General features: G+C 47.8%; 1 protein-coding gene across 1 annotated transcript in view; it reads right to left on the reverse strand.

The window, feature by feature from the left end:
• Positions 1–21369, reverse strand: part of CFAP57 (cilia and flagella associated protein 57) — an 81134-nt gene that overhangs the window by 9939 nt on the left and 49826 nt on the right. Inside the window, exons 19-23 of the mRNA XM_078451998.2 lie at positions 20235–20351; positions 18751–18885; positions 18525–18668; positions 11309–11441; positions 1262–1485 (exon numbers count right to left, since the gene is read on the reverse strand). Of these exons, the coding sequence (XP_078308124.2) occupies positions 1271–1485; positions 11309–11441; positions 18525–18668; positions 18751–18885; positions 20235–20351 (744 nt within the window). The 3' untranslated portion in view covers positions 1262–1270. The remainder of the gene's footprint in view (positions 1–1261; positions 1486–11308; positions 11442–18524; positions 18669–18750; positions 18886–20234; positions 20352–21369) is intronic.

Genomic DNA, 21369 nt, shown 5'->3' on the forward strand with positions numbered 1-21369 from the left:
AGAGGGTGCCTGAATCTTTCCCTACTCTCTGAGCCTGGTCTCCTAGAGCAGAGGACATGCTGGGTACACAGTGGTCTGGAGGGGAGGAGCTGGCCACTGTGACAGGGTGTGGGCTAGGGGTGGCGGTCAGGGAGTTGCTAAGGAGCGAGTCCCACGTCGACTGCTTGGTAGCCTCTGCTGTGAGCCTTCCTTCTGATCTCCCCAGGCTTCAGGAGAGCTTTGCCAGGCGTGACAGCTACGTCTCAGCTCTCGCTGTGAAAACTAACCCAAGAGCAGTGCCCAGAGCTGGGGTAAAGCAGATTGGGGAAGATGGGGAAATGTCTTGGAGATGCCAGGTGTAAGACAGCCAGCAGGGACCAGCAGAGACCAGGGGCTTAAATATTTGCTATTTGGATATTAGAAGGGTGTCTGGCCTCTGAAGGTGGGAGAAGACAAGGACATCTGGGTTATGTTCCTTTGCTCGAGTGCATAAAATGTCACTTTTCCTGGTATGTGTGACTGGGGCACCCAGTATGGTGGCTTAGGGGAAGAGGTACCCTCCCCCCACCTCCATTCAAATGGAGGAGCAGGGCAGGGCCCTGCAGAACAAGAATGACCAGTGTAGAGTGCACAGAGTGCATGGGTGTAAGAGAACCCTCTGTAAATAGAGCTCTGCTTACAGTCCTCACCACAGGGTCAGCAGGGGATGGAAGGCCTGGGGGAACTCTAGTCACTTTGCCATGTTTATTACTTTACTGTCATCTTTGCACAGATGTACAAATCCTCAGAAAATCTCACTATGCTTCATAAAGGAGAAGAAAACGTCGGTGGCTTTGTCTGGTCCTGACTGGGCTGGCAGGGGAGGAAGCCAGCTCAGAAGCGGCAGGCAGTGATACTTAGGGTAGGAGCAGGCAGCCCCATCCCGGGGGCCCAGAGAGGACAGAGGGGCGGCAGGAGGCCGGGCCCAAGTCCAGTGTGATCTCCGCAGTGACAGGCAGCCCTGTGCCTGGACCGGGACAAGCAGCGATGGCTTGGGATAAGTTGAGCCCCCCGCCCCCTCACTTCCTCAGGGTCCTCTCTCTCTCTACTCCTCCTTGGCTCCCTAAGCAGAGAGTTGGACCTGGCTGTGGGCAAACATCTTTATTCTGACCACGTCCCAAGTTCCCCAGGGCAGGAGAAAGAGGCTGGTGTGGTCAGTGCTGCAGGGACTGCAGGGCCAGCCCAGAGCCGGCCGGGGGACAGAGGCACAGGGCTTCCTCTGATGCAACTGCAGATGGCTTACCAGAGGGGGTCACTTGGTCTGCACCTCAAAGTCCACTTCTGACTCAAGGAGGGAAGGAAGCCGGATGACAGAGAGCGGGTGGAAGCCTGGGACCTGCTCTTGCTCTTGGATCTGCTCTCGGAGGCGCTGGATTTCTAGGCGTTGCATTTCGATGATTCTCCCAGTTTCTTGTTGCTCATTCAGTCTCATGGTGGGAGCGATGCTGGGCATGGCCTCGCTGGGCACTGGAAGGGATAGAGCAGGACTAATGTGGGCCTGGGCTGCCACAAAGCTCTTTTGAAACCAGCGTATCCCTCTTTCTTCTCCTGTCTCCTCAAATAGTTATGAGCACTTAAGGGACAGACACTCAGTCCCAGATGCCAGGGGTAGAGATGGGCCATTTCACCGTGTAGCAGACCCGGAGGAGTGAAGAGACACATTTCAGAGTGAGACACAAATGCTGGGCAACACCTCAGCCCAGTCTGGCTCCTGAGCCCCTCCAGTGGCCCCCGCTCATTCCCCTGTTCCCCACTCCCCAAGCAGGGTGGTGCTGTCTTGCTGACCTAGGTTGGCTTCCAAGCCCCCAGCCCTCCTCCTCACATAAAACTCCTGTGCCAGGAGCCAGACTCTTGGCACCTCTTGGGCTGGCCACTCACTCCTGCTCCTTGAGGACTCCCCACCCCCATCCTCCTGTCTCAGGTGCTGCCATCATCTTATGTGATGCTGACGTCCACAAGGGTCCGTGGCTCGTCCCGTTCCCTGGCCCCCACAGGCTGAATCTCAGCATTTGTGTCCTCCGGCCTCCACGCCACGTCAACACCCATTCTGTGCTTCCCCTCCCTCATCACGCCCAGGACCCCGCACTTTGACGTCTCTACTCTAGTAGCCCATCAACGATTACCACCCCTCTGACAGCCTTCTCCTTAAGATACCTGTTCTCTGACTGAATGTAGATGTCTTCTTCCTGGACCGCTCCATTTTTGACCTACCAAATGGGTTCCTTTTAGATCCACTCCCTTTTCTATCCAGTTAGACCCACTGTGAGTTTCTTCTGCCATTTTCTTGACAGCAGCCTCGATATTCGAGATGCCTTGTCCTTCTGCCCCATACGCCCTGCACAGCCCAAACCCAAGATTGCCCAACCATCCGCTGTCTCCATTAACACCTGGCCTGTTGCGTGCTACTGAAAAAAGTAACATATGAGATTCAAATTCTCGGTTTCCAACCCCAGATGAACTTCCTGTCCACAGTCAGCAAACTCTCAGTGACCCCTCCCTCCCACCGCCCCAACCCACCTGCCACCCTGGGCTTTTGAACTTTGGTCTCTAATTCCTTGTCCTCACTCTTTAAAGAAAATTATGGTCAAATGTAACTTAAAATTTATCATCTTACCATTCTAATTAATTAATTAATTAATTAAAATTTTAGTTAACATACAGTGCGATGCTAGTTTCAGGAGAATTCAGTGATTCATCGCTTACATATGACATGCAGTGCTCATCACAAGTGCCCTTTTCAATACCCAACAGCCACCTAGCCCCTCCCCCATCCGCCTCCCTCCATCAACGCTCACTTAGTTCTCTATCGTTAAGAGTACCATCTTACCATTCTCAAGTATAGAGTTTAGCAGTGTTAAGTACAATTTACATTGTTGTGCAATCAATCTGCAGAACTCTTGCAAGAACACTTATGCCAGCATTCTGCTTTCCGTCTCTAAGACTTCGAATGCCCTGGGAACCTCAGATAAGCAGAATCACACGGTATTTGTCTTTTTTGGGTCTGGCTTATTTCACTTAGCACGATGTCCTCCAGGTCCATCTACGTTGCAGCAGGTGTCCGATCCTTCCACTTTAAGGCTGAGTAATATTTGTTTGCATGTATACCTCACATTTTGTTTATCCATTCATCCGGTGATGGGTGTTGGGTTGCTCCCGCCTTTTGGCCACTGTGAATAATGTTGCTATGGACATGGGTGTACAAATATCTCTTTGAGACCCTACCCTCAGTTATTTTGGGTACGTACTCAGAAGTGGAATTTCTGGATCCTATGGTATTCTACTTTCAATTTCTTGAGGAAGTGCCATACAGTGTGGCTGCACCATTTTATGTCCCCACCAACAGTGCACTACGGTTCCAGTTTCTCCAGATGCTTGCCGACACTTTTCTCTTTGTTTTGAGAGCAGTCATCCTAACGTTGTGAGGTGGTATCTCATTGTGGTTTTGATCTCATTTCTCTGACGATGAGCGAGGTTGAGCATCTTTTCATGTGCTTATCGACCGTTTGTGTATCTTCTTTGGAGAAATGTCTATTCAAGTCTTTTGCCCAGTTTTTAATCTGGTTGTTTTAATCTGGTTGTTTTGACTGTTGAGTTGTGGGAAGTTGTTACAAATTCTGGTCATTAACTCCTTATCACATATATGGTTTGCAAATATTTTCTCCCATCCTACAGTTTGATGCATGTGAGTTTTCAATTTTTATGTAGTCTATTTTTGTCTTTTGTTGTCTGTGCATTGGTGTCACATCCCAGAAATTATTGCCAAATCCATCCTCTCCTCCACTTTTTTTTTGAGTTTATTTATTTTGAGAGAGACAGAGCATGAGTGGAGAGGAGGAGGAGGAGGAGGAGGAGGAGGAGAGAGAGAGAGAGAGAGAGAGAGAGAGGAGAATCCCAAGCAGGTTCCGTGTTGTTGGCACAGAGCCTGACGTGTGGTTTGAATTCATGAAACTGTGAGATCGTGACCTGAGCTGAAACTGAGAGTTGGACGCTTAACCAACTGAGCCACCCCGTCCTCTCCACTCTTAACAGATGGCCCCTGTCCTCTCCACTCTTAACAGATGACATTGCCACCGACTTCACTGACGGTCTGTGTCTCCAAGTCCCTGACCGCCATCAAGCTTCTCTCAGCAGAAGAGGGGTCTCTTTCCTATCCACTGCCAACCTCTTCCCTGCACACCAGAAGTTAACACTAGAAAAGGACACCTGTTGGGAGCCAAGGAAGAGGGCATTTCAAGAAGAAAGCTGTCAGCAATGGCCAGTGGCCAGCCTCGCCTTACTTCTATGTGGTCTGATGATGGGGCCGGCATTCAGAGTGCTCCACGCATCCCACTCTTCCTAAGAGAAGTCTAGGCCTTTCTCTTTTTGCCTTTGCTCCTCGACTCTTCTTCTTTTGGCAATTCCCAGGCTCTTGATCTTTTACCATTTCTTCTTTTTCTAGCTCTTGACCTTCATCCTCTTGTTGCTACTGGTTGACCCTGATCACCATCCTGTCAGTCAAGCTGTGGACTAGCCCTGAGAGAGTAGCACCCCTGGGAAGGTATAGCACACCCAGGCCTTCAAGCCCCTCTGTCTGTGTCACTTGCCTCTGCCTAGTTTCTGTTTGCCTCTCCATGTGCTCCCTCTAACCTGGTTACCAGCATAGTCTTTGGACTAAGCTCTATGCCCTTCCCATTGGCCTTTAGACTCAGCTACTTACTCAGTTACCATCTTATTGCCCAGGGAGACCTGTGTTCATGAGGCCACGGTTCTGGAGACACATACCAGACAGAGCCCAGAAACATGCCAGCACTTTGCATTTTCCTTACTCTGCCCTGCCACTCGCCACACCATCCTCTCTTTGCCCCAGTGCTTCTCCAGGTGTTCTAAGGATCTTGATGCAGATGGCAGCTTTGAGGTCCTCTAGGCTGGGCAATCACTGGGTGAGGTCAATGGACCTCAGAGGTTGGACACTGGGATGTACTGCACATGTACAGGACAGCTCGGGGTTGACATAGCTGCTGGCTGGTGGCTGGCTGCCAGATGCAGTTGTCTCCAGAAACATGCCCGATCTGGGTGACACTGTCCCATGAATGTTCCCAGGGGTGCAGCTCTGCCTCTTGAGACCAGTTCACATGGAAAATGGTTCAGTGGGCTCAATGTGGGGCTTTGGCCCTTGTTTCTTCCCCTGTCTCCTTCCTTGGTCTGTGAGCATCTTGAGGGCATGGGCTGGGCTTTTCCTGTCTCTTCTCTTCACTGCCCCAATTCTCTCCCATCCTTTTGATAATGACCTGCCTGCTCATCAGATTTGGTTCAGTCTTACAGGGTCCTCCTTGGATGGTCCTTCCACGTGCTGTGGTGTGTAAACCCTCCTGTCCTCCTCCATGGCTGTGCCTCGTTAGTTCTCTCCTCATGGCCCCCGCCCCCACCTCGCTCCTCATATCCCCCCAAATCCCCTTGGTCTGTGCTCTGCTCTGACCCTGCCATCTACCAGAGCTGGACAGTTTCCTCTCTGCATCCTGCCCACAAGCTTCCTTTGGGAGATCAAGTTCTGATTTTAAATGATGGAAAAATAAGAACGTGATTACTAATACATTTGCATTCATTTGTACTCATTTCTATGCATTTTATGTTTGTGTCACTTTTTCCTTTCCTTTTTTGTCTTTTCAAAATTTAGTTCCACTCCCCCCCCCCCACCCCTTTACTGGTTTGGAAGATATACACACTCTCTCTTTCTTTTTCAATAGTTATCCTAAAAAGTTTAACAAGCACATTCAACTTCAAAGGGTCCAAAGTGACTCAGTATCTTTACCTTCTTGCAAAACGATGCAAGACTCAGAATGCTTTAGCTCCGGGCCCCCTTGTTAAATGCTCAGTATTTTAGTTCTATATTGTATCATTGCTCATATTGTTTTATACAGTTGTTTAGATTGTACATATTTACCTTTTTTCACCCATCGTTTCTTCTTGCATTCAGACTTCCCTCTGGAGTAATTTTTTTCCTGATATACATTCTTTAAAAGTTCCTTTAATGAGGTTTCGTTGGTGACAAATTCTCTCAGTTTTTGTTTGTTGGAAAATTTTTTTTCCTTCTGTTTCACTGGTTATATAACTCTAGGGGGCAGTTATTACCTATTAGCACTTTGAAGACACTATTTCACAACGTCTACACGGTTTACATTGCTGCTGCTGGGAAGTCAGGCATCAGTTGAATTGTTAGTCCTTTATATGCAATCTGTCTGTTCTCTCACTGCTTTTAATATCTCTGTCTTTGGTTTTCTATAGTTCAGATACAGATTTCTTTTTATTTATAGCGCTTCAGCTCCATTGGGCTTCCTGGACCTGATGATTGGCATCTCTCATCAATTCTGAAAAGCCTCCAGCTTTTATCATGTTGTTGCCTTTCCCCATTCTCTCTTTCTCACACTTCAGTTAGACGTTGAGTTGGGTTATCCCATCCCAACTATACCTTTTGTCCCTCTGGGCTGCAATGTGGGTCATTTTTTCATTCCTTTAGTTCACAAAGTCTCCTTTCAGATATATCTAACCTATTGTTCAGTCTGAACACGGACTCTAATTACAACCTGCAGTTTTTATTTCTAGGAGTATTTTTGGTTCTTTTTTCAAATCTACCTAGCCAATTTTGGGAGACTCTTTGTCTTATTTTCAAATTTCTTTTATTTCTTTAAACATGTTAAATATCCTTAAATATCTTTGTTGATTTTATTCTGTTTGATACTTTTTCACTCATGGTGATTTATTTCTTCATGTATTTAGTGATTTTTGATTGTGAGTTCATGTTCCTTAGAATGTTATCTATGGGAATTCTTTGGCAACTAGGTTTAAAATGTATTCTTGCATAGAAAATTTGCATTTGCTTCTGCTTGGGGCCTGGGGACACTACCAGTTAAACTAAACTTTCAGCCAAGGTTGCTTGGAGCAACCTTGTAAATTATGTGTAAATTCTGGACTTAAACCTGCCTGAGTTTGGGCTTTTGTTTAGGAGTTCTCAGGGTGAGATCTTTTCTCTTGTTTTTCCTTTCCTTCATCTAGAGATAAGACTGAGAGATACTAATCTCATATATCTCCCTCTGTGCGGTAGGTTTCCCCCTCTAGTTAGCCTATAGTTTCCCAATTCATTCTATATTGATTTGAATCCATTTCTTCCTTTTTCCCTCCCTCCCTTCCTTCCTTTCCCTCTCAACATCCTCACCAACACTTGCAGTTTTATGCTGTTGTTGTTTGATAGTAAGCATCATAATGGACCTGAAGTAGCATCTCATTGTGGTTTCAATTTGCATATTTCTAATGATTTGTAATGTTGAGCATTGTTTCATATGCTTATTAGACATTTATGTATTTTCTTTGGATAAATATCTATTCAAGTCTTTTGCTCATTAAAAAAAGTTTTTTGTGGTTATTATTCAGTTGTAGGAGTTCTTTATTTATTCTAGGTATCAGTCCTTTATCAGATATATGACTTGCAAGTATTTTTCTCCCATTGTGTGGACTGCTTTTTCACTCTTGCTGATAGTGTTCTTTGATGCATGAAAGTTTTAAATTTTGATGTAGTCCAATGTATTTAGTTTTCCTTTTGTTGCCTGTGCTTCTGATGTCATATTTAAGAAGTCATTGCCAGATCCAATGTCATAAAGATTTTCTCCTACATTTCTTCTATGAATTTTATAGTTTTAGCTCTTACATTTAGGTCTTTGGTCCACTTTGAGTTAATTTTTGTATGTGATATAAAGTAAGGGTCCAACTTCCTTTTTTTTTTTTTTTTTTTTTTTTTTTTTTGCATGTGGGTATCCTGTTTTCCCAGCACCATTTGCTGAAAAAATTGTCCTTTCCCCATTGAGTGGTCTTGGCACGCCTGATGAAAATAATTTGACCATATATGTGAGGGTTTATTTCTGGGCTCTCTACTCTATTCCATTGGTCTGTAAGTCTGTCTTTATGCCAGTACCACACTGTTTTGACTACTATAGTTTGCAGTAAGTTTTGAAATCAGGAGGTGTGAGACCTCCAATTTTGTTCTTCTTTTCCAAAATGGTTTTGGCTGTTTGGGATACCTTGAGATTCTGTATGAATTTTAGAATGGATTTTCTATTTCTGCAAAGAAATATCATTGAGACAGCAATTGTACTATCAGTAGATTGCTTTGGGTAGTATTGACAGCTTAGCAATACTGAATCTTCCAAACAGGAGGTGTTTTTCCATTTACTGGTGACTTAATTTTTTCAGCAATGTTTTGCAGTTTTCAGTGAACAGATCTTTTGCCTGCTTGGTTAAGTTTATTCCTGAGTATTTTATGCTTTTTGATGTTAATATAAATGCAACTGTTTTCTTAATTTCCTTCTTGGATTGCTCATTGTTAGTGTATAAAAACGCAACAGATTTTTGTGTACTGATTTTGTATCCTGCAACTGGCATTTTTTATCCTTTGCACAAAACCTCCCTCTATCCTCTTTAGACGTTTGAAGGATTTTTTCTTCTGTTCTTTGGTCTTTAAGAACTTAATGATGATGGACCTGATCCATTTATTTTTTAGCCATTGTATTGGATACCAGGTAGATCTAACAGCTTCTTAAAGACTCCCTTCTTTTCAGTCATACCTTTACCCCCATTTCCTGAGATATCTGCTTCTGCTAATTCCTGAGCCTTCGTGGGGTTCTGTGATGTACATTACGTTTCTTTTAGGTCCCCATTTCTGGCTTAGGAGTCTATGAAGTCAGTTACCACTCATCTATCTGTTTTCCAGCTTTCAAAATTTTGTATCTCTTTCCTTTTGTGTTTTCTTTGATCTTATGGGTTACTTATGCCATGTTAGTAGGTTTCTAATGAGCCATCTTTATTTAGAAGTTCTAATTATGTGGTTTTAGTAATTGAAAAACATGCAGGTTTGTCTATTAGACCTGCTAGTTCGTTGTTATGTGAATGAAAACTTAATATAAATGCTGCTAAAGCTAAAAAAGTGATTTGGGGATGGCAATGTGTCCTGTTCACATAAAGAGTTCTTAAAAACTAACTGAATTGGTCAGTCTTAAACAACTTGAGCATGCATATCTTGAGCTGACTTGTCTTGGAGGCCCATGTTCAAAACTAGAAGTCAGACAGGTTCTTCATGATCAAAGCAGACAGTTGGTAACACTTGTCTTCAACTGTTACAAATGAAATCTTCCTTGAGTAAAACTGTATCACACAGATGATATGATGTTGGGTTTGTTTCAGAATAATCCAAGGTGATGTGAGAGGAAGTAGCAGTAACTGGGAACTATGGATCCCGATGAAGCCAGAGTGGCAGGAGCTGATACTTGTTGAAGTCAGGGAATGGATTCATGGGAATTCATTAGGCTTGTCTCTCATTTTTTTTGCATATGTCTGAAAATTTCCACAATAGTAATAAGACTTGGCTATATCAGACAGTATCCTGAGGAGGTCCCAGTTGATTGTTTGCTAGGATGCTTGGGCATATTTGAAATATTTTTTAAAGAGAAGCTTCACAGGGGCGCCTGGTGGCTCAGTCAGTTGAGCGTCTGACTTCTGCTCAGGTCATGACCTCACGGTTCACGGGTTCAAGCCCCATGTCGGGCTCTGTGCTGACAGCTCGGAGCCTGGAGCCTGCTTTGCATTCCGTGTCTCCCTCTCTCTCTGCCCCTCCTCTGCTCACGCTCTGTCTCTGTCTCTCTCTCAAAAATAGATGAACATGAAAAAACATTTTTTTAATTAAAAAAAGAGAAGCTTTGCAGTTGTTCACAGGCACATTTATGCTTCACCTTTGACGGAAGATGGTTTCATCTCTAAGAAGTATCTTAGACTTTGTAACACACACTGTGCTGTCATGTCAGTTTTTTAGACCTGATATTGCCACTTCAGGTACTACTCAGAGAGTTTACTCTTGTCTCAACTATCTCCTTGGCTCTAACAAAAAGGGCAGATGAGACAACACAATTATATGTATAATTTTGTGATAGTTTAAGACTGCCAAGAAATTACAAAAATGGTACAGAGGGTTCTTGTGTGTCCTTTAGTCACCTTCTCCCAACGATAACCTCTTAGATGGCCACAGTACACGAGGTGACTGACATTGGAGAGACTCAGTCCACAGCCATGGGAGGTGTCCATCCCCTGAGCTTAGGTTTCTAAGCTCTATTCCTGAGTGTAAGCCACCAGAAAACAATATACTTGAACTGCATTGACTTAATTTTCCATAGAAATGCCTTATACTCTTAGTTTTTATCAACTGTCCAGATAAGAAACGCATACCTGAAGAATGATTTAAAAAAATTTTTTGTTTGTTATTTTTGAGAGAGAGAGAGAGAGAGAGAGAGAGAGAGAGAGACAGAGCATGAGTGGGGGAGGGTCAGAGAGAGAGGGAGACACAGAATCCGAAGCAGGCTCCAGGCTCTGAGCTGTCAGCACAGAATCTGATGCGGGCCTTGAACTCGTGAACTGGGAGATCGTGACCTGAGCTAACATCAGATGTCCCACTGACTGAGCCACCCAGGCGCCCTGTGAAGAATGATTTTTTTATTGTCTGAAGACCTACAGTTAAAGGCTATCCATTGTGTTATTCAACATCCGTTTAATAAGGATCCATGTGATAAGTTTCTTACAAAATGTAAGGTTTGTCTTCCCTAGGAAAAAAGCCAAAAACCTTCTTTTGCCATAAATGAGGACTATGTAAACTCTCATATTTCTTTGTTTCTCTTTTTGCCTCAGCTGTCAGAAATTCAGAGGAACTTTAGGATATGATTGCAGTAATTAACTCATTTAACATTTCTAATGTCATTCTTTCCTCTTTCCATTTAAGTAGTTTCTAATATTTCTTCTTGTCTTTATTTTAACTGTACAGGTCCACAATCCCTTATCTGCAATTCTCAAGTGCCAAAAGCTCTAAAAATGTAGAACATTTTAAAATTTATGAAGTTCAGTGTGAATATTCATGTTTCACTACAGAAATACGAATGTGTTTGATTTCAGGGACCTGCCTCAGACTCCTCTAGGGATGTTATATAATATGCAGTAGATAGTAAGCTCTTTCTAAAATTGGAAAGATTCTGAATTCTAAAACCAGAACTAACCCCAAGGATTTTGGTTGTGCACATGTTTGAATGTGGCAAGGGCCTCAAAGATCTTTTGGACAGCAGGTGTGCGGCATAGAGAGGTTCCCAGTAGGCCATGGGGTAGATGTGACCTGATACAGGAGGACACTGGGGACAGGCAGCTGTGGAAGCCAAACGGAGATCTGCTTGTGGCTGCCATTGGTCCCTTGACCCCCAAGTTCATCTCCCTTGGCCACTGGTGACGTTACCTGTCTCTGGAACATCTTGTGGTCGGATTTTCTTGGTCAGTTTCAGAGCTGCTTCAAGGTCATAGACTTGGGAGCGGGTGAACTTCAGCTCCCTACGGAGCTCATTGATCTCCTTGATCAGGGAGACATTTTCCTGTAGAAAAGAAAGAAGAGAGAGTGAGTATGGATGGATGAGTGATGAATGGGCCCAGGGCCTGCATCTAGACCCTTTCCAGCATCAACTATGTTTTTCTAAGCACTTCATATGAATTTAAATGCATTGAAGTATCATAATAACCCTATGAAGAGATTCTATTATAATCACAATTTTATAGAAGAGGAAACTGAGGCATAGAGAGGTTATGTAATGTGCCCAAATTACATAGAGAGCAGGTGGCAGAGCCAGGATTCTGACTCGGACAGTCTGGCTCCAGAACTCTGAGCTCTTAAAATACTGTGCTATCCTTTATTCATCTTTCCCCACTCATTTGTTGAATCTACGTTTTTTTTTTGTTTTTGTTTTTTTTTTTGTGTTTTTTTTTTTGAGAGAGAGAGACACACACACAGTGTGAGTGAGGGAGGGGCAGAGAGAGGGAGACAGAGAATCCCAACAGGCTCTGCAGTGTCCGTGCGGAGCCTGATGCGGGGCTCGAACCCACGAAACTGTGAGATCATGACCTGAGCCAAAACCAAGAGCCAGCCGCTTAACTGACTGAGCCACCCAGGCACCCCTGTTGAACCTAAATTTATATGGTATTTGCTATGGCCCTGGGATGAACATAGAAATAAGAAATGGTTTTTGCCTTCAGCAGCATACTGTTTACTGAGGAGCACAGAAAAGCAAATGAATAATTAACATTTGCTATATCCATTGATAGTTCACTTCTCTTGTGTTTGACAAATATCCATCCATCCATCCATCCATCCATCGATCCATCCATCCATCCAATATTTACTGAGTACTTACTGTGCTGCACTGTGCTGATCTGAGGTATACAGAAAGTTAAGACCTGGCCTCTGCTCTTGAGGAGCTTAGGGCTTAGCGGGGGATCTAGGCGTAATTGAGCGTGGCAGCCACCTTGATGCAATGGAGGGGTGGGGCACAGAGCTCTGCCCGAATGACCAGGGAAGAGTCCTAGGAATTGACCCCTGGGCTGAGGCTTGAAGGAGCTACCAAGGAGAGGGTAGAGGGGGTCGCACACAACTAGAGCAGCAAGAGAAAGGCACAGAAGTAGGACATGGCTGGTGTGGGGGGACCTGCGGTAGTTCCGTATCCCGGACACAAAGCGAGAGGCAGGTGCAGAGGAGTGAGGATGTGGAACCTGCTGGGGGCCTGGGGTGAGGGCTCTGCACCTGGGACCAAGCAGTCTCTTCTCTCTTCCCTCCTCACACCTCAAATCTGCCTTCCTTTTCACACTCAGCCTGCGGGCATCGAGGGCGGCTCCATGGAGATGTCCTTGTCATCATGGGCCCAGAGAGGGACTGGCTACTTTGCTTTTAGAGTACTCTTTGCTCGGCTTGTCTTCAGCAGTGCCTCTCACGTGACAGTGCAAACGAATCACTTAAGGATCCTGTTAAATGTGGCTTCTGACTCGGTAGGCTTGGGGCTGATCCTGAGATTCTAAGTTTTGAGCCAGCTCCTAAGAGAGGCTGCGGCTGGCCTGAGGGCCAGGCAATCCATGGGTAGCAAGGCCACTGAGGGTTGGAATGCCAAAAAAGGCCAATGCAGGCCACATAAAACGGACCTGTGCCAGGAACAACCACCACTTCGGACACTGTCTCCATAGCGGGAAGCATGGAGTCAGCCCAGAAAACAGGGTGACCCCAAGCACTGTTGTCTGTGAGCCATGACAACCACTTTTCTGTTACGGGGATATGCCTGTGGAGCCCAAGTGGGAGCAGGGCCTGAACTGGGGAGACCCTAACATATTCTTTCCCTCCAGAGCCCCTTTATCTGAGCATGTCAGATATACCTTCAGATTTTCAGTATATCACTTAATTTCAGTATTCCTCATTAAAAAAAAAAATTCTCTCCCTCTTGGATGAGATGCCCAATTATTGCTGATCCCTCGTTTTCAGGCTGGGCTTTGTGCCTTTTTTTCTATAAAGTCAGCAGATTTCTCCATCTGATCTTTTACTATTTTAACCAACCCAGGCTTTAGTGATGAATCTCCCACACTTCCTTTCCAGATGCTCTCCAGCAAAACTCTCTGCCAGTTTCCTCCCCTGAAACCTCTCTGCGCTGACTTTCTGTCATGACGTGATCGATTAAATATGTATGTATTTGGTTCCAAGACCTTGGACCCTACCTTGCATGTAAGAGGCGCTCAATAAATATTTGTGGAACGGATAGCAAATGAATAACTAATGCAGCAATATCAAGCTGAATAAGATGAGATTCTTACTAACAAGGAAATTACAAACCAGGGGGTAAAGGTTGCGTAGGGGAGAAGAGACAGACGGGAGACACAGGAGGGCCCGCGGGGAACTCAGGCAAACTTGCTCTGGCTCGGGGGTCTGTCCACTCCCCTACTTCATGGGCATCACTTAGCTTTCCCTTCTCTTGCCTCATTCGGTAAAGTAACAGTAATCAGATTGAAGATTAGAGACTGAAGGTACCATTTGTCCAGTCCTCTGCGGCCAGGTCTTGAGGTACTTCTGCATCATATTCATCCATTTTATCACTAAGTCCTGTCGATTCTGTGTCTGAACTGGATCTCATGTTCACCTTTCTTGCTGTCCATTTGTAACCCAGCTCTCAGCATCTCTCCCCTCTATTACCATAAACGGCCCCAAGTGGAGACCTTGCCCTAGTGTCTCCCCACCCCTCCATCCTTGACAGTCCTGCTTGGGACTTGGCTCCCAGTACTTTTTGGTGTGAATGCCTGTTTCTAGCCCACTGCCTCCGTGATGCCTGCCACCCTAATGGGCCTTTAGGATAAGACCCAGTTCCCACTAGAGTGTGATCGAGACCCATGAGTTAATGCAGCCCGGTTCCCCATTCTGTTCACTCATTTTTTTCACTCGTTCATTCATTCACTGACTCTGAAAGCCTACTATGCACTGGTCACCGTGCCGGGCAAAGAAGGCCCAGCTTGGATGCAATGCTTAGAGAGGCCATGAGAGTCTGAAGAGGGGCGCACACCCAGTGGGAGAAGGACTTCCTGGGGAGGTGGGGGAGAGAGAGAAGACTGTTTCAGGCCTGGAACCAAGAGGGAGCAAGCAGGATTTGAAGCAGTAAATGCTGGATGCTGCTGCTGCTGCTGGTAACAAGAGTAATCATAACTTCAAGAGGTGACCGGATCCCTGCACCACGGCAAACATTTTGCATGCAATAACTCATCTAATCCCCGGGACAACCTTATGAAGAAGGTGTTATTAGATTCATTTCCCTATGAGGAAACTGAGGCCAAGGCAGTGCTTCAGTGGTAGTAGAAGTGGGATTTGAATCCGGTCATGTCTGCCTCCGAGTGCTTGCTCCTCTACAACTGTTGTCTCCCGGCCTCTCCTTTCCACCTGTGACGGACGTCACCCCATTCCAACACCTCACGTCAGATGACGACCATGGGAGCCCCCGAAAAGTACAAGCTGGGCTCCCTAAAGTGGTTTCTGGGGTGGTCTGTGTTCTGGAGAATCCAGAGGTCACACTGAGGTCCACTGTATATGCCTTGGGTAGCTGTGTGAATTTAAAATGTGGACGCAACAGGTTTGCTGAGTCTTCTGTTCCTGATCCCTCCTTGGTCAGGACCACCTACAAAAGCCCCTCCAACCCTCCAGCCCCCCACCCAGCTCCTCTGCTGCGGGAAAAATGTGACCTGGGGTCCATCACATGCCAGGTCTTGGGGTCTGTAAGAGTGACTGGCTAGGGAATGCTAAGTCCATTTCTATAGACAACCTTCTAAACAAAGGAGCTACACAGAGAGCCCTGGCAGGAACGGACCCTGACGGAGCCTTCGGCCCAGAAAGGAGAAGGAAGGGAATACCAATAGCACCCCCTACTGGCCTTACCTATGTTGGCAGGGCCTGGCTGTGTGGAAGAAGCAGGCAACAGATGTGCTCCGTGGCCTTGGAAGCCCTGCGTCAGTGGTGTCCTTCCGGAACCCACAGTTGGTGGGACGGACATCTGCCTAACCGCCCAGATGAGGCATCTCTCTGCTCCTCTTTCAGTCTTCCTCTCACATCCCACTTCTACTCTGAGTTGTTTTTTGATATCACAACTTACCCCTTCTGAGGTCTTCTCATTTCCGCTGAACGGACAGTCATCTCCAAATGGGGTGCCCTGCCTCCTGCCTTGCGCCAGCAGCCTGTCCACCCTGCCTACCCTGCTACCTGCTTCAACCTTGGGTGGCAACTGCTTCTAAGATAAACTTGCTGCTTCTTGGTGTGGCAAGGAAAGCCCTCTCCGGGGACCCTAAGCTACTCACTCTCCAGTGGGCTTTTTCTTCTTGCCCCGGTGCTCTGCAATAAAGGAGGGTCTGGACGCCCGGGTCCCCAGACACCCCACAGGCCTCACTCTTCCCTGTCTGTTCTCAGGTGTTCTCTCTGCCTGGAAGCCTCTTCCCCCCACTTGCTCCCTGCTGCTTCTACTTCCTGTTCAAGGCACAGCTCAAATGCCTCTTCCCCTAATTGAAGCCTGCCTCTATGAGGGGCACACGGCACTGGATATACCATACTAGCAGTGCTTATCTGTATCTGGTTTCAGTTTCCTACCACGAACTGTTGAGGGCAGGCGTACTACCCCATTCATCTTGGAATCTTCCATGGCTGCCACAGAGTGTGGCACGTAAGAAGCCCTCAATATTGTGTCCTGAATGAATGTGTGTCCTAGTTGTTTGTATTCAAAGCAACTCTTATTTTCTTATCGGCAAGCATGCTGGAGAACGAGTGGAGAGGCCCTGCACTCCTGTATGAACATATAAATGAGACAGTGACCTCATTTTCTGTGTTTTCTAATGAGTATCTGCCTTGGCCTTCCTTGACCTCTTTGGACTGAAGCCCCAGGGCCTTGGTACCTGTGGATACAGGTCCTTACCAACACAGAGCAAGGCATCAGGTCCCCAGGCCACCTGCCTGGTCCAAGCTGTGATGGCCTTCCAGGCTCTCCCACTGATTTCTGCCTTGGTTCTTCAGTAGGTCTTTAGGTTGGAGGACAGGAAGGGAGATAGCATTTTGGAGCACCTATTCCATACCAGGCCAGTGCCTAATGCTTTACATTAGCTTTCTCATTCAATCCTTGCAGTAACTCACTGAGGCTGGCACTTTCTTCCCCAGTTTATAGACAGGAAAGGAGGTTCCTGGAGAAGTTAAGGAATTCCCCCAAAGTCTCCCAGTAAGAGTGGTTGAGGCAGGATGAACCGGGTTTAGACAGTGTCCATTCTTGTTTCTCTTGCCCTGACACCTTGCCTGGTCCTGGCCTGGACCCTCTCCTTCAACTTAAGATCAAAGAAGGAAACAATTTTTGTAAGTAAAAAGAGTAGCTTTGAAAGTCTGTCTCCCTCCCTTTCCTTCCTTCCTTCCTTCCTTCCTTCCTTCCTTCCTTCCTTCTTCTCCTTCTCCCTCTTTTCTCCTCTCCTTTGCTTTCTTTTCTTTCCACCCTCCTTCCCTTCCTTTCTTCCAAACAAACTCTGACCCAGAGCCCACTATGATAAGCAAGGAGTCTCCTTGGTTAAGGGGTGGGGACCCAGAACCCTGCCTGCTGATCCTGTCTTGCTCCATGCAGTTATCCGGGGTATGTTTATGGATCCACAGGGCTCCACAGCACATGAGTTTACAATGCTGCTCCAGAAAACGCTCTTCTGGGGATTCCCCTGGCTGTTGGCTCCCTCCACCAGCCCTCAGGGAGCAGTAGGGCTGGGCAGGGGCCCTGCTGTGTCTCCTTGCCCCTTCTACCATCTCACCCTGCTTCACAGGAGCGGGCACGTGGCCTCTGGGGTACCTGGGAGCCAAAGACCTATGCCTGACCTGAGTGGCCTCGTGCCAGTGCTTGCACCCTCTGCCTGGCTGGCCTGTGGTCTTCACTTTCCTTTTCCTTTTCCAGGGACTGGCATTTGCTTTACCCAAATCCGCTTGGCGTGGAGAGAGGGACCCCACCCCTGGAGAACCCTTCAGGCCTGTGCTCTGCTGGCAGGGCGCAGATGAAGGCACAGCGACGCCACCGGCTGTCACCTGCTCCTGTAGTCGCCCTGGTCCCACTGCCCAGCATGCTGCACTCCGGGGCTCCAGTGGGCTCTCCATGCCTGGGGGGCCTTGACACCACCAGCCAGGGCTCAGTGCATCAGCTGCTGGTGCCAAAAGGGTGCCACCAAATGGATGCGCTCCTCTCTCTGGGCTTCTGACCGCTCTTGCGGCCAGGAGCAGGGCAGTGGTCTGATGGTGTCGGGGGCTGGTTGTGGGATGGACGGCACAGACCCACCACGCCTGGGTCCCACCGGCCTGAATCACAGTGCACCTATGTGGGGACTGGCTGAGCTGGGAACTGGTTTGTTTCAATCTGCGGCCCATCCCCATCCCGGTATTTTAATTATGGCATTAAAGCAATATAAACATAAAAAGGTACGTGCCTTATAAATGTGATTCTGATGTTCTCTTTTGATATTAAATCGCATTAATTGCCTCAGACGATACTGATACTCAAACAGAAATCTGGCAGAAGAATCCTGATCGGCAGTGCTGATCAGTGGAGGCGGCAGTAATGGGGTCAGGCTCTCCGGAGAGCCTGACGAAGGATCCCCGGGGAGGTGGGTGTAGACACAGTGAGGCCAACACGAGGGGTGGGTGTGGTTGGCTTCGGACCCAAGAGATAAGGGAAGGGACCTGAGGCCCAGAAAAGGTAGAAGAGGTGTGGAGATGGGTGTGTCTCGAAATACAAGCAGCAGAATAAAAAGCAACAAAGGAAAATCAGGTGAAATAAGAGTTGGAAACTACAGAAAAGAGGAGAGAGTGACTCTGGAGAGCTGGATGGAGGGCCGGAGCGGGGCAAGGGGGGGGTGCAGGACACAAGAACACTTTGGGTAAAGAGGGGCAGAAAAAAGGAACGGGTGCCTGGTGAAGTGGTCGGGGGGAAGGGTGATAGGAATGAACGGGTATTGGCGGGGCAGGGGTGGGCATGGAAACACCTAGAAAAAACAGGGAGAGGCTCTTGGCCATGGTCACAGCCAGGTCAGGCTCCGGGAGGTCAGAGGAGAGGGCTCAAAGAGAAAGGTGTAGAGAAAGCTACATCTGGGGGATGCGCATGTACCTGCATGATGCGGACATAATCGGTGCGGCGCAGCTCGCTCTCCTTGACCACCTTTTTCCTGAGAGTGGCCAGGTTTCTCTCCAGGTGCTCCCGCTGACGGGCGTACTCCTGCTGCAGGTCCGTGTTCAGCCCTGCGATCTCCACCTGAGGGGCCAGCCGGGCTTCTTAAGGAGGGAGCGGGGACCCGGGAGAGAAGGGGAGTTGGGGAAAGGGAGGCAGAGCTCACCATGTCTGCCCGCTGCACGTACTTCTCAAAGACAGCTCGGACCTTCTCCTTCAGGAGCCGGGGTTCCTGGATGTACGCTACGCAGTTGTGAAGGTCTGTCTTAAACCGTCTGACCAGCGCCTCCAGGTCCCGCTCCTGCAATCAGAAGGACTTAGTCTGGCACCACAGGGGCTCTGCAGGGAGCGGGCAAGGGCGCAGGCAGAGGCACATGGCAGCAGGAAGACAAAGGACACCTCATCTGGGACTCAACAGTTGACCGCCAGGGCCCGCAGTGGACACAGACACCTAGGGGGGTGTGTAGCCGAGAGGCAGACGTACTAAAACTCGGGGGCAGCTGCCTGGACAGCCTCATGTTTAAAAGGCCGCACGGCAACTCCTGGATTGCCTCTGGGTCCCTTTCAGGACCACACCTTAAAAGATGAAAGGCAGCGTGAGTGGTCACCCTATTCCTTCCTGAGCCAAGACGGATCGTATTGCTTCTCTCTAGTGGTCCTTAGGCCAGAGCTCCCATGTCCCCCTTCTTAGCTCACCCAGGGTTTATTCTTCCAGACAGTCAGGAGGGCTGCTGTGAGCGAGTAGTGGAAACATGACCAGATTGGGCAGATCGGTCCAGCTGCAAACTTGGGCCAGAGGCTCGTTCTCCCACCCTCCTCTCGCTGATACCCATCCTCCTCTACCCCTGACCTGGAGGGTCTCTCCTCCCTCTTCGCTCCCACGGCCCTTTGTTCAGCTATCATAACCCTTCATCTTGCATTACAATTAATATGCACACACCGCAGATCCCCTAGCAACCTGTTCGGGTTGTAAAGGGCAGGACCTATGTCACATTGGTTGCTCTGTGGCTTCTACTGTTACCTAGCCCAGAGTCGGTGCTTCATGTGGGGAACGGAGAAAAATCCATCTGATTCCACAAACACGATGGGGTGCCCTGTGCTAGGGAGTGGCGGCGCAGCCACGTCCCAGCCCGGGACCAGAAGACCTAGTTCCTTCCCAGGGCTGACTCTCAGTATACCACTTAGCTATGGGCACCGGGTGACTTTTCTTAACCTCCTCATCTCTCTGGCCTTATCTACCTTATTTATTACCTAAAGAGACTGGACTAGACAATTTCCGACGCCCTCCTTGCCTCAGCGTGTTTTTTGTTTGTTTCTTTCTTTCTTTTGGTAGTCAAAACCTTTTGCCACTGACTACAATGACCTCTCTGAGCATATTCCTTCCCCGGGCCAAACAAGCCAATGCTGCAAGCGTCCTTATGAAACCGGCCCCGCTCCCTTTGAGCACTTCACCCAAAGTCATCTTAGTCTCAGTCATGTAGATTTGCATGGGCCTGAAACCAGGCAGGGCTGTGAGCAAGTGAGGGGAGAGTTAAAATGGGAACGTATCTTAGCAATGGGCTGGCGCCGTCTCTCAGAAGCCAGCTGCCCCTTGCAGACAGGTGCCAGATCCTAAATCCAAGATCCGCCAAACTCTGAAAATCCTCACACCTTCTGTCTCTCTCTGTGCATCTCCTGATCAGTGGCTCTTAGTTTCTGCCACAGTTCCATGATGTTCAGCTCCAGCTGCGTGTTCTGCTTATGGAAACGCTCCAATTCTGCTTCCATCTATGGAGAACAAGGGGATAAAGTCAAGAATAAGAAAGTAAGGGAATACAAACAATATTTGGGAACTGAAGCCTATCGGTGGGAATGTGTCCCCAGCTACCAGGACATTTCTAGCTCCCACCTATGTCGTCTGGAATGAAACCATCTTCCCAACTCCTGGCCACCCCGGTAGGCCCCCATCCCTTGGTGGGTGTATTAACCCAGATCATGTGTTTCTATAGCCAGCCTCAGAACTGCCCCCTCCGAGTTTCCGTTCCTTCGGCCACGCTGATGACCTTCTTTTCTTGACTCTCATGTACTGGGACCTGGAAACTGAGGCAGGGTCCTGCACAAAAGCACCTTCCTTGCCTACTTTATGAAACTGTGTGAGTGAATCTCAACGCTTTGGGGCCGCAAGCCATCAGAGTCGATCCCAAAGCACAACGTTTTAAGGGACCAGCAGGTAGGCGTCCCCAGCCTAAGGAACCTCCGTCTCATCACTCTGTTGAAAAGGTTGTAAAAGTACAGCTGAGGAGACTATCTCATCTTCAAAAGAGAAGGAAGAAGCCACCAATGAGCTTCTGAAAGATTTTTATTCGTTGTTGCATTTGTATTAACCAAAGACGCATGAATGACAACTGGAGCTTCTGATTAGGACGAGAGCAGGTGGAGGTGAATTCTCAGTTGATCCGATTTCTGCCAAAAGCCAAGGGGGTGAGGTTTGCTTGACATACCGTATCTGGTGGACACTAGTATTCCTGTTAATAGAGAGGGGCGCTATTTGGGGGGGATGGGACAGGTCACTGGGTTCTTTAGTGGCTGGATGGAGTAGCTCCTCTAACCTATCCCAGGCCCTTCGGTCAGATTTCAAGGTTCCTGACCATCTTTGGGGGTATCGGAAAGCCCCGATGCACCACATTCACGTTCTGGACACGAAGGCGCAGCTTGCAGGAGAATGTTATCAAACTTATTGGAAGAATCTGGATAGACAGAATAGCCCTTTGGCTCAGCGCCTGGCATGAAGTCAGCACTCAGTATT

Source organism: Panthera onca, chromosome C1 (assembly GCF_046562875.1).
Source record: "Panthera onca isolate mPanOnc1 chromosome C1, mPanOnc1 haplotype 2, whole genome shotgun sequence".
In the NCBI taxonomy this organism is placed as follows: domain Eukaryota; kingdom Metazoa; phylum Chordata; class Mammalia; order Carnivora; family Felidae; genus Panthera; species Panthera onca.